This window comes from Amphiura filiformis, chromosome 16, assembly GCF_039555335.1.
Source record: "Amphiura filiformis chromosome 16, Afil_fr2py, whole genome shotgun sequence".
In the NCBI taxonomy this organism is placed as follows: Eukaryota; Metazoa; Echinodermata; class Ophiuroidea; order Amphilepidida; family Amphiuridae; genus Amphiura; species Amphiura filiformis.
The window spans coordinates 10,278,225-10,291,846 of record NC_092643.1 but is presented as its reverse complement, the minus strand read 5'-3'; the positions used below and the strand labels follow the sequence as shown (position 1 = coordinate 10,291,846).

The following is a 13,622-nucleotide window of genomic DNA, read 5'->3' as shown; positions in this document are numbered from 1 at the left end:
GAGTAAAATTACAGTTAAGGTTTAAAATATAAATTTATACTCAGATCAAAATAAATAAATATATACTACGAAAAATACTACTTATTGAATTTATTTTGCAAAACTATTGTAAAAAATAGTTATATTTAACCCCGTTTGTACAAGGATGGTCATAAGTGGTCACAAGCTGTCTTTAGTCGATGATAGGACGAAAACAAACCGAATCTGTTTGGGTTGGGCCGAATTCGTGCGTTTTTCGATGCTGGTTGAAAACGATAGAATGCAGAAACTGAAGGATTCTAAGTGCAGGGCTTGAAATATTAGTAGGTGTGAGACTTTCTCATCAAGACTGAAAAATTTAACGTAATAAAGAACTAATAATTTTTAGTACCGGTAAGCTTAAAAAATACATGTATTAAATTTATTTTTAAAGGTAAGGACCAAAGCCTGGCAAAGCCATTAAGCCCAAGACCGTGAAGACGAGGTTGATCTAGAAGTAGAAGTCTATCCTCAATCCAGGCTACTGACAACCGACGATATGAGATAGAGCTAGTCACGATTATCGCACTTTCAGTTTCCCACGCGTTTGAACGGGAATTGGATTGCGACTTTTTCGATGTCTAGTGAGCAAATTTTTTCAATATTTTGAGAAAATGATGTCAAATTTTCTATTCTGTATTGTTTGGTAATAATGTCTTTTGCCAATAGTATGTTTAAAGTTGTAATTTTGTGTTTTTGATCGCAAAGATCGGATATTTTCGCTTCGATTGAATTCTGAACCCTTCGCAAGGGTGCCGATTTCGCAGAACTTTGACGATAATTTTGCCTTTTGGACACTAAAATGCTTTCGATCCTTAATTTTGTTTCAACCGAGTCTTAAATTAGCAAGCACAATACGGTTGGTACCACTTTTATATACATTGATGAAATTTTAAAGATTTTTTTTTATGTTTCTAACCGGCGCAAATCGTTAAGTATTTCCCATTGACATCCAAAATGGCGTAAGCCAGTCCTCAATATACATAGGTACGGCGTATATAGGACTGGCAAGCGAGTCTAGATAGAGCTTGGAGCTATCTCAAATCGCATCAGAATCTGTTAGCATGCATGACATGTCAATGTATTCAGAAGTAAACAATGTCAATGTTCACCGATATCCAGTTCCAATAATTGAAACTCCCTGCTCCGACCGGGAGTTCCAACAGGTGCTGTGTATGTGTTTGTATGTGTTTAATGTGCATTCACATACACACTTAATCGTTGCTCCAAAAATGATTGCAAATTACACATTTGTAATAATTTTTCACCACAAAATATGATATGAAAACACACTGAGGTGAGCAATATCTGAATATATGGAGAGGTCAAACAGGTTGTTAATTATTGTCAATATTAATATTTTGCGACATTTATAATGAAAATAATTAACACTGAATAATTAACACCCTATGCTACAACTTGAGAACAAATCCTCAAACGTACGAAATTTGTAGTTACTACATCTGACCGATATTATCAGATATGGATCACAACGGCTATAGTGCCCGAAAAAGCTGCTCAAATGGCTCATCGGGGAATTGTTAGCATTTACTAAGGTTAGTCTTTTGAAAATGAACAAATTTTGCTCTGAAGATTAAAGTCGATCATCAAAATAAATTTCGGTAACATTAGTCATTAAAACTAGGTTCACAAAAAAATCGTTTTAAGGACCGGATAGCAACGCGTTTGCACAGTATTTTTTGTGGAACATGAGACCACATCGGACACATCAAATTGCATTCTGAATACAAAGAATGCCCTTTCAAATAATTTGAAATTTGAAATCCTCGATATGATACAAATTTTATGGCAAATTATCAAAATTATTAAAGGAAATTCCTCATATTCAGAATGCAATTTGGTGTACCGGTATCTTATGTGCTCTCAGGTCCCACAAAAATACTGCCCAACGTTGCTGTCCGAATTCCTTTAAAAAAATTTCAATTAATGCATTTGAAAATTGGCGATGATTGATCACTGATCAATCAATGATCAGTGACAGTTCTATTAGTTATAGTTCCATGTACCATGTTGTCATGGATAGTAGATTGATGGAAACAATGATCTAATCTGATTGACCAACTGATCGCGAGACTGTCTAATGTACCGGTAGTTCTTAAAGGTGCATTCCCGGCTATCAATTTGTTATCTTAGTTGACCGCGAAATATAATTTCTGCAATGTTTGGCATACGATTGGCTACTAAGTTCGACCTTATGTCTGGTTCCATACAGCAATACACAGTATTGCTGTCTGGTTAGCAGGTACGAATAATTCCGCGTGAATTGAGACGTCGGAGCCGGTCAAACACAGAGGACTAGCCTACATCCCGTATCCTACTATCACTCAAACAAGCAAATCTCTTCACGAATTCACTCACCTTGCGATCCTACATTGTATATCATCAGTTGAAACAAACATTTAAGTTTCCAAAAACAACTTTGTCATTCCTCAAAACTACAAGTAAATCCTACTATTACCCGTTATTGAAAATTTTGTCCGATTTATGTCAACCAAAAGAACGCACGAGTCGAGTTCAGTTGACCAAAATGGTATCTGCTGCCTCCTGTCACCTCAGATATGGCGTCAGTATCAAGCTGCTTAAATATTCATGAAAAGGTCAATCGGTGGATCAGATTGGTTGAAATCAACGCCACGTTTTTGACCTTACAGGGGTCAGAGATATGCATATTCATGTATGAAAACAGCGATGCGGATATAGTATCATCACCAGGACTGAGAAATGCGACATTTTCGATGTCTGTACCGGGGAATTTCAGACACGGAGACTCTGCGGAGATTTCTACAAATTCGTCCAAAGGTAACCAAAGGGTTGGGGATCGCATTTTTAACTATCACTAAATGTTTCGGAATTGAGGTCGGCTAAAAAGTAGTCAGTTTCGGGGACTGTAATTGGTGTAGATGTCACATTTTGAACAGTGAGCGATAATTGACCAATTTGATGTTCAGCACAAGTGTTTATCTCAGGGTAGTTCGACCTGAGATCCCTGTGAAAAAGACCATCATTTTGGATACAAATAGCACTTGTGGACACAAAACACAATTATACAAAATGTATCCGTGGAGAAACTGACACAAGTTTGAACTACTTATTGCACTGGTGTAAGTTTCAATTAACTGCAGCAAATTTCCTTTTAGAAATTAAGCATAGAGGCTAGAGGCCATTGCATTTGGAATCTAGTCAAAATCGCTGAAGCATGACAGCACAAAAGCAATGGAAGTTCAGAAGTAACAGCCCATCACAACAGGCGATTGCATCAAAAATATTGATAAAATTGCACTTCAAACTAAATTCAAAATAGGCATCCTTTACTCAAAAGATACAGTACTTGACTTTACCATTTAAAACAGAATAAGTAACATTCGTGCAAAAAATGTCAATGCTGATAGACTGAAAAACAATAGCAATGGACTCTAGCATCGAATGTGTAACTACATGTACATGTATTTGGTGCAAATTCAAAGCTAGAGTTCTTGAGCAAAGACTGCGAAACTTACCCACATGGGTACAAAGGAGTTTGTATTTGTAGAACTCGGTCTTCAATGATAGTCCGTCATTTACATTGTATCTGTTGGCCATTTTATGACTATCATTTGAAGACTGAGACCCCGGTCACACTCACACGTACATTATTGCGTCATCCGACCATCGTCTTATTTACCATGGTCCAGCTATAGTTGACTAAACAACGTACGGTCACACTGCAGTGTATTGTAGTTGGATATAAATGATTACTCGCAGTCATACGCTCATGTATGCTAATTACACTGCCATTCAAAAGTATTGCTAAAATGCATGATCGGATGACACATTGTGGTCACACAGGTGTTTTTTTGTACCAACTATGGTCCGACCATAGTAACTTGGGCACTAACGATGCTAATTAGCATGGTTAGGGAAAGATGGTCTGACCATGGTCCCTTGCGGTCACACACTACCCGTACCATGGTCCGACCATCTTTACTTGGTAAAAACATGCACATGTAGCAGTTTCAGACAATAACTAGGGATTACTGGGGCAGAGATTATCTTTTGAGTCTTTTCATGGCGAATGAAGCATAGTCAAGGACACTCATACAACTTGAAAGACTTGTTGATTGCAACAATAGAATAGAATGACAATAGAATGTCAAGCAAGTAAGGAATTTACTTTGTTACAGTCGTACTTGACTCAAGGCCAAAATCACCTTTTACCCGAACTCACACGAATGCACAACACAAATACACTGTTCGCGTTTAAGCTAACAAAATCTAAGTCTTTAATTGAAAGCAAGTTTCGTTTGGTACAATATAATGACTACAAATGCACATATACATTAATCAAATATAATCACTCTTTATCTATTTTGTACTTAGCCAGCATTCTTCTTCTTGGTGATCATAAAGTTCTTGTAATGTTCTGGACGACTGATGTAATATATCCCTATTCACTTGTCCTCGACAATCAGCGTAAGTCCTTTGTACACTTGCATTGATAACTCATGCGTATGAAATCCTTACACGAAAATGGTGTTCTCCAAACACGTTTACAACTCCTTGCGCAATTCTCCTATACTAAACTCCTTGCGCCGTCCTCCTATGCTAATCTCCTTGCACTGCGTTCTCCTATGCTAAACTCCTCATGCAGTTCTCCAAATTTAACTCCTTGCGCTGCTTTCTCCAAACTTGGTGCTATTTCCACCTTTCACACAATATCTTCAGGAAGCAGGACTGCGATGCAGTTGTCCCCACTTATTTTGACAGTTGCGTTGAATCAAAATACCAGACTTCAGCAAGTCGACAGAAGAATATATTTCCTTTCTTGGAAGAATAACGTTCTTTGGCGTATTCTAGATCTTCTCCGACAACACTGGTAAATAGTAGTACTTTGACTACATAAAATATTTCTGGTTTGTAATTTCCTTTCTTTCAAGGAATTGGACTGTAAGCATAGCCCAGATCAACACTATCAACTGTGACAATAATAAAGGCTATTGCAGCCTGTCAGATCTGTATCCAGATGATAATAATTGTAACATTTTTCTTAAAGTCCTTCACAATCCGCAGAAGACCCTCTATGTCTTACTTTGGTCAATTTAAGTAGCTCGAAATAATAATCATAATTTCAGTCAAGGCTGAACTTGTAGCACTGTAGGAATCCTCCATGGCCACACTTTGTAATACTCTCTGAGTACCCAGCTTAATTATTATTGATCTCTCTTTTTTGAGAGATAACTACACCAACCACGTATTACAATCACATCGACACAGGTCTGCCTAGAATTATTATTAACATTGTGTTTTATCCCCCATCTGGGATTTTCCCAATGTTCTAATCATAGACATTAACATTTCACCTTACATCACTTCCTGTGGGTTTTTCCCATGATGTCATCATCTTTCTTTACAGTCTCAGGGATTTCCCCTTGACATAAATAGTCTTGACAAATGATGTTGTTATTGCATTCATCAGGGTTTTCCCCTAGATGTAATAATAAACAAACTATTGCATGATTATAAAGGTAACTTCCCCTATTTCATGATACACAATTATACAGGGTACATCACAACTTTCTCAAAGCACAAATTTGATACAGAATACTTAATACGTAATCTTCTCTTTTCTTTAACCAATGCAGAACAGATCTTGTTCCAACGGTTCCTACCTCATACCTGGAATCCTGGAAGATCACAAGGCTCGATATCAACGGATCGTCAGCATCATGGATGTTATAATGAAGAGACCACTTCCAATCATCCCTCTGAAGCTACAGACAATGACAAATTTCAGCATGGTAGCATGGCTGGTAGTGAGCATCAGTCTATCCAACGTCAACAGATGGGTATTTGTCTATGAACCATTCAACTATCCCATATTCCTCACCATGCTCCATGTACTCTCCAACTTCCTCTTCGGTTCCTTCATCGTTTGTTTCACACCCATGGGGGCGGTGATTGGAGATGCGGACAGGATGAAGATTCCTCCGAATCTGTATAATAAAGTGGTAATTCTAGGCATGGTGCATACAGCGAGCATTGCATGCGGTAACATTGCCCTACAATACCTGTATGTGTCTTTTGTGAAGATGATATTTGCGACAACTCCACTGGTGACGGTGGTGTTGTACCATGTGATGTTTAATCGTAGCTATGATTATTATGTGAACATCGCAATGGTGCCCTTGTGTGTAGGAAGCATGCTGTGTACAGTAGGAGAAATAAATTTCAGTGTGTTGGGTTTCTTGGCTGCTGTAACTGCTACAATGTTGAGAGGCATCAAAAGTATTCTTCAAGGTCAGTGAATTAATAATAGAATTTATTATATTATAGGGGAGGAAAGGGTATCAAAGTATGAAATAATAATAAACATTGATTCAAATACATATTAATGATCCTAAAGCATATAGGTCCATTGATGAAACAAATGCAAACTATCCAATACAATTATAAAATACAAACTGATACCTTTAAACTTAAACTATTAAAAAGTCTTAGCACCAAGTTTTAAAAATATCCTGTGTGGTTTATGTTGGAAATCAATCTTCTACAAGGTTGTGTACAGTATTGAAGACCGTAAACCAAGTTTAGACCTAACTGGTGTATTTTTCCTCAAATTAAGAATTGCAGGAATTTTTAAAGATTCCTGTAAAATATGTCTTTCCACCAATGCTATGAACTACGCATTAACCCTACATTTTATACACATTTTATTTGGATGTGGTGGTTGAGGAAAAATTTGTAACCATGTCTTCTGTGGATGGATCCTGAGAAAGTAATGGCAGAAAACAAGATGGTGCACTGAAACAGCACAATGTCAGATTGGCCCCGAAGACTGACTGGCTGCTACAATAAACCAAAACCAATACCATTATTTCTGCAGCTAGCGTTAAATTGTGCTTTTAACCGAAAGACTGCAAACTTTTATTAACATTGTCTCTTTTTTCTTTTGTTTACCTAGATGTACTTTTGAAAGGCGAAGCCCGAATCGACTCCGTCAGTCTACTCTACCACATGTCCAAACCCAGTATCGTAATTATCGCCATGGCAACACTCATCTTTGAACGCCCAGCTTTTACCGATCCAAATGTATGGAAGAATATCAGTCTATGGTTCCTGGTAGGGCTTAGCTGTCTATGTGCCATTGGCTATAACATCATGAACTTTTGGTGACATTCTACACCTCGCCTGTAACGCTACAGGTTTTAGGTAACATAAGTATGATGCTAACTGTGCTTTTTTCACTACTTATATTTCAAAATGAAATATCTCTAGTGAGTGTGACAGGAATTATGTGTGTTATGGTAGGTACGGTCATGTACCAGAAATCCAATGATATACGCAATTTTGTGACTCATGGGTTGTCAAGATCTTTAAATGATAAATATAAATGAGGTTTTATGGTTTTATGTATTGTATGTAGCATGGGGACCAGTACTACATAGTGTATGTTTGATGTCAAAAAAGAAGTACATAATTATCCACCAAAAAAAAGTTTACTTTTTCAGTTTCTGCCAATATACGAGTTCAACTGCACATTATTAGTCATTATTATGTTTTGATGAATCCAAGTGTGTAAAAATATTGGATCCAAAACATATTAATGATAAAAATTGGATGCTTTACGCCCAATGTTGATTGGTCTCTCTGGTCTCGTTATGAGTTTTAAAATATTGGACTCGAGCTACACCAATAAATATGGGCTCAATGATCCAATTTTATATCAACGCTGTATTGCTCATCTCCCTACCTTTGGCCACAAATATATCAATCACCTCTTCCTTTGACATGGTCAACATGGAAGTCTCATTTAATGAATAAAACTGTATACTCAATATTTATTAATATGTGTGTGAAGAAGGTTTAAAACTATTATAGTATTCAAAGTACATGTACATGATATAAACTACATGTAGTGGATACTGCTATATTTTAAAAGCTAAAAAAGAAGAAGCGTGTTTCATGTAGGGCATGTGCATTGTGTTAATACAGTTAATATACAAATTATACATTGTGTTAAAGTTGCATTGGTGTTGCTGACCAAGACCAAGAACTGTCCACTGAAAGTCTTACACAACAGCATGTGCCTGCAAACAAGCTAGAATTAATAACTGGAAGTGTTTCTGATTGACCAAATGGTCCATGGCAAGCTGTAGATACATGTATCACAGCATACTTTGGGATCTAAAAAATTGACCTACTTATTCAAATAAATTTTGAGCTGAAAGGGCAAACAGTTTTAGGGCTTATCTATGCTTTTCCCTCAAATCTTGTAATCTTGATGTTGGTAACTAATCTTACTTTGTTATTTGACATAAATTTTGGAATTTTTAGAATTTTAAATCTATTCACAAATAAAAGAACAAATTCAAAATTTAAAAACATCTCACTTCTTTGTTTTTGGTGCACCTTTATGTACACTGAGAAACAAACATCTTCTTTTAGCTATATTGGATATTAATATTCATCATAATACTAATTACGGCGTGTCCGTCCATCCGTCCGTCTCTCTGTCCGCGCGCTATCGCGTTCGCGCGGTGCGTTATCGCGTGCTCACGGTGTGCTATCGCGGGTGTGCGCAGAGTACCGCATCCGCACGGAAAGTATTATAGTGTGACTAACAGGTGCATCTCATAGGACCAATATGGGGGCACACCACTAAATAATCGTCCCATTGAAATACACGTGAAAACACAAGAAAGTAAATTCGTTTTTCTACCATTAGTACCGAAAATGAGAAAATGTCGTATGGATTTTCTTAAAGTATAAAGTCTGAAATTTAATAAAAATTTATTTTTTTGTGACCAATCCAGTCGAACTTTTGAGCTACGGGCACCTGAACAGCGCCCTCACGAATTTCAGCCGACAATTTCGCCTCCTCACCAGTTCCGGCCTTGATATTATTCCGACAGCCTGTCACTAATTCACAATCGATTTGAAACATTTTTTGAACAGATTTTTAATATTGAGGTCTTACTCTATTCTTTTCATAAAAACAAGCACGATTCACTTAAATTTAGTACCCTCGAGAGGCTCATACATTTCGCTCAGGCGCTATTTTTAACCGGAACTATACAAGGTTACACCAAATGCGGAAGGATTTAGTGGTGTGCCCCCATATGCCTATTTTCAAGACACGATTAACATAAAAATCATCAGTTAGGCCTATGGTAAGGCCTATAACCCGTTGCATTCACATTTCTCCGATTGAATTGACGGCCTACATCCAGACACTACTAGAATTTTGGGGTATTTGTGGGTCCTCCAATGTGGTAGCAGGACAGGGCTTGGTAGAGGCGAACGATGGGTTTTGATTATGGGTACCGAAGTAAGCGTCACAGCTACAAAACAGAGTTGATTAAGTTGTGTTTTGATCATTGAGAGACGTATATCGTAGTATATAGTTTGAAAGGTCAGGACAAGTATTATGGGTAACGGGTGCAGTGTTGGGTAATTAGAGAAAGGCCTATCACAAGAACCGCCCAACCCGAGAACCGCGAAATCTAGTTAAATATATTTATATTTATTATAACAGTATTATTTTCAGGTAGACTATCTTTGCAATAAGAGTGCTCAATCCCATTACAGGAGAGCTTAAAAACAAATTTCAAAGTATAGACCTCTGGAAAGGCAACCGTTACTAAAGTTTCACAGCATACCCTCACTTTCGATCTTTGGGTACCCTATCACCAGATGGATCCGTCTGATAATCGGGTACCCAATGATCTAAAGTGAGGGTATGCTGTGAAACTCGGAGTAATGGTTGCCTTTCCAGAGGTCTATACTTTAAAATTTGTTTATTTATTTAATTATTAATACTTATCTTTAACCTTGTGTCAAATTTGTTATATTTTAAAGTTACTATATGGACTGCTCAGTGCCTGAAGTGGGTCAGTACAATAGCTGCTATGTGTAGATGAGTACAATATACTGTGTGTAAATTTCCAAATGTTCACAGGGCAACTATTGCACTTACCCACTTCTGGCACTGAGCAGTTGATACAATTTATGTTGTACTGGTGCTTACAAAATGATACCCACCAAATGTACAATATCTTAGTGGAAACTTCTCATTTTTTAATAAGTTATGCTTCAGGATATCTACAATCAGAGAAGATGTAAGGAAGAGGAGGTTGATCCAGCTATCCTCAAACAAAATATATGTGTGAGACCGCCCATTCAAAGTAAATGATACATCACCCTATTTAGCCGCTTAACAATAGAATACTACAATGGGGTTTGAACCCAGAACGGGTGTGATACACGCAACTACTTTTAGGGATAGGTCAGTGATTGCATGTCATCGTACCATGCATACCATACATGCAGGCCCTGTCATCCAGTCAGATTGAAGTTCCATGGCAAATTATAACTTTCGTCGCTTGCTGTCACTTTCAGCCTCTATCATTTGGAGTTATGTAAGCTATCCACCAGTGGAGCTTCTGCGACCCCTACGCAGAACTTCCGATAGTGGATTATCTGCGCACGGTGGACGCAAGGAATCCACAGTCGGATTTTCTGCGCACATGCACTGAAAATCCCCTCCGTATATAGTTACGGTGGAGTAATTCTGCGCACGGTCTCAGAGAATCCACGGACGGATTTTCGGCGCACGTTTTAATCATCTCATGAAATGAATTGTTATGATTTAATATTATTAAATGGTAGAAAGTATGAAATATTATTTAGGGCCTATATGTTTAGAGTCAGTTCATGTTTAAAAACCTTGTTTAAAAAAATAACTTAGAAAGTAAGAAATATATATTTTTAAAGTCAGAACGGTGGAGTTTTTCTGCGAACGGTCGCAGGGAATCCACAGTCGGACTTTCGGCGCACGTGCGCAGAAAATCCCCTCCGTATATAGCTCCGTGGAGTATTTCTGCGACGGTCGCAGGGAATCCACAGTCGGACTTTCGGCGCACGTGCTCAGAAACTCCCCTCCGTATATAGCTCCCGTGGAGTAATTCTGCGCAAGGTCGCAGAGAATCCACTGACGGATTTTCGGCGCACGATTTAATCATCTCATGAATTGTTATGATTTAACATTATTAAATGGTAGAAAGTAAAAATATTGTGTTAGGGCCTATATAATGTTTAGAGTCAGTTCTGCGCATCAAGTATCATGTTTAAAAAAACATCTGCGACCGTGCGCAGAAATACTCCACCGGCGCTATATACATGTACGGAGGGGCGTTTTAGCGCACGTACAAGCGCCGAAAATCCATCAGTGGATTCCCTGCGACCGCATGCAGAAATACTCCACCGTATTAAAAATAAACTCTAAAAATGTATACATTTCATACTTTCTAAGTTATTCTTTTTAAACACGAGACATTTGATGCGCAGAACCGTAACTTCTGGACTCTAAAAATATAGGCCTAAATAATATTTTCTTACTTTCTACCCTTTTTATCTTATCACTTATTAAACATTCTAGGGTAGGCAAATATTAAATCATAACAATTCAAGAAAAACGTGCGCCGAAAATCCGTCAGTGGATTCCCTGCAACCGTGCGCAGAAATACTCCACCGGCGCCTATATGCGGAGGGGAGTTTCAGCGACGTATGCCGAATCCGACTGTGGATTCCCCTGCGCGCCCACGTGCATGCAGTCAATCCACTAACGGAAGTTCTGCGTAGGGGTCGCAGAAGCTCCACTGGTGGATCATGTACATACATGTCATTTGTGATAGAGAATGTTTTCAATTATCTGAACATCTTTATTAGGTTTACAGGAAATGGCCGGAAAATACATAAAAAAAATAAAATAGAAATGATCAACAATCATCACTTCTCTAAAAAATCCTAAAAATGTCTTCTTTAGAAATTTATATATTAACTAAAAAAAGGCAGATTTGGGGGGAAATTTTTACAACACTCGATTTCTTTCTTGTATTATCCACATGTTGTATCCCATCCAAGCATCAGGTCCTTAGTACATGCATTTCATACGAATTCAACAAATTCTCTATAGAAACATTCGAAATATTTCCCATTCTTGAGTGCAAATCAGTCGACCGTGAGCGGTCTCACACATTACATCAAAGGCTACTGCAAGTGGATATCTAACTACTTGAGAATTGAGAATAAAGGACTATGAATAGGTGTAACCGGATTACCTACGGGATTATCTCAAGTATATAATTCTGTTAACCCTCCTCTTCCTTACATCTTCTCTGCTACAATACATGATTGGGTTCAGAGTTGTAGTTAGCTTTTATTGTAGTAACCAGTTACCTTATAGGATATCTTGTCATCTTTATAACCTGTCACCCAAATTACCATCTATTTGTTTTGCTGTTATCAAATCACAGTTGCGCATAATTTTTGTTGCTTCTTTGTCAAATATGGACAATTATAAGCCATTGGGACAGGCTTTGTTTGACTTTTTTTTTGAGGCTCGAAAATGTGCCAAATCTGAATTGTTTGTATATGGCCTAAAATAATTGTCACAACTCGCTTATGAGTGACACTTACTGTTTTGGGCTCCTCACAAATTTCTTCTATTTTTTGTGTCAAATCTTTCACCAAAAGACTCCATTTCACTTCCAAAGTTGAGTGAGATGACAACCAGTGACTGCACTATAGGATTTAATATTAGGGTTAGGATAAGACCATCAAAGCCATAATGGATAATTTCCATCAAATAGTAATTTTGTTATTCTTTACTCGGAATGTTGAAACAGAATTACTAATAAATGTGACCCATCACATCAAAACAGACCACATCGTGGCAGAAATGAAAATGGAGATTTAAACACTAGGATAAACTGATGTTTTTTAGCTTGAAAATGACACCTTACTTATTGAAATCAGATACAGTAAAAATGTTTTATGAGGAAAAACAAGCTCAGAATTCTTTGTATTTTCTTTGTATTTTCTCATCTTCTTTCATTGTTATCTGCCAATGAAGCCAGCCGCGAAGTGGTAGGTTTTGATCAGGCGGCGGATGACATGATCGAGCCGGCAACTTGTGAAACCGCCCGGCCGTATGGCATTTTCCAACATAGTCGGTTAATTTTGTGGAGTTCATTATCGAACCCCAACGGTTTTAGCTTGTATTTATATTATTTATCAACATAGGCCTATTTGTTTGTGATATTTCAAGCATTTTAAAATTTCAAAATAATCCCATTCAATTACACGGTTGACGATGAAAATTTACTGAATTTAGAGAATGCAATGCGGCCACCACCTGGTTTTGATGTGATGGGTCACAAATGTCAGAAAAGGTTTCTATCCATTTGAAACAAGATAAACTGAAAGAAACCCCACTGGTTTTATGGTATGTCTGAAAAATATGACATTATGTCAAAATTGCTCTGTTGACCTGACAAACACATAACCTTTGTCCCATTCCATTTAGCATGTTTAGGTGTAAGTTAAGACATGCGTAAACATTGCAAATATGCTAAAAAATCGGGGTTTGGAAAAATTGTTTTCAATAATAAACATTTGTCTCCCTTGAGTTATTGTGATATCTTATGCTGCATCATTAGAAAATGATCAATTATTAGGTAGTATTTCCTGTTGCAAATTTATATGTGGAAATATTTTGTGTTTCTAGTCCAATCAATTACTAGTAGTACCGGTAGTAGTTATACATG

General features: G+C 37.4%; 1 protein-coding gene across 1 annotated transcript; it reads left to right on the top strand.

The window, feature by feature from the left end:
• The first annotated feature begins 159 nt into the window (after positions 1-159).
• On the top strand, positions 160-9,688 carry LOC140135531 (uncharacterized). Its single transcript, XM_072157068.1, is given in 4 exon segments — positions 160-302; positions 5,658-6,312; positions 6,977-7,180; positions 7,183-9,688. Coding segments are annotated over 3 exon segments (1,002 nt in total). The 5' UTR covers positions 160-302; positions 5,658-5,741; the 3' UTR covers positions 7,410-9,688.
• The last annotated feature ends 3,934 nt before the right edge of the window (positions 9,689-13,622 follow it).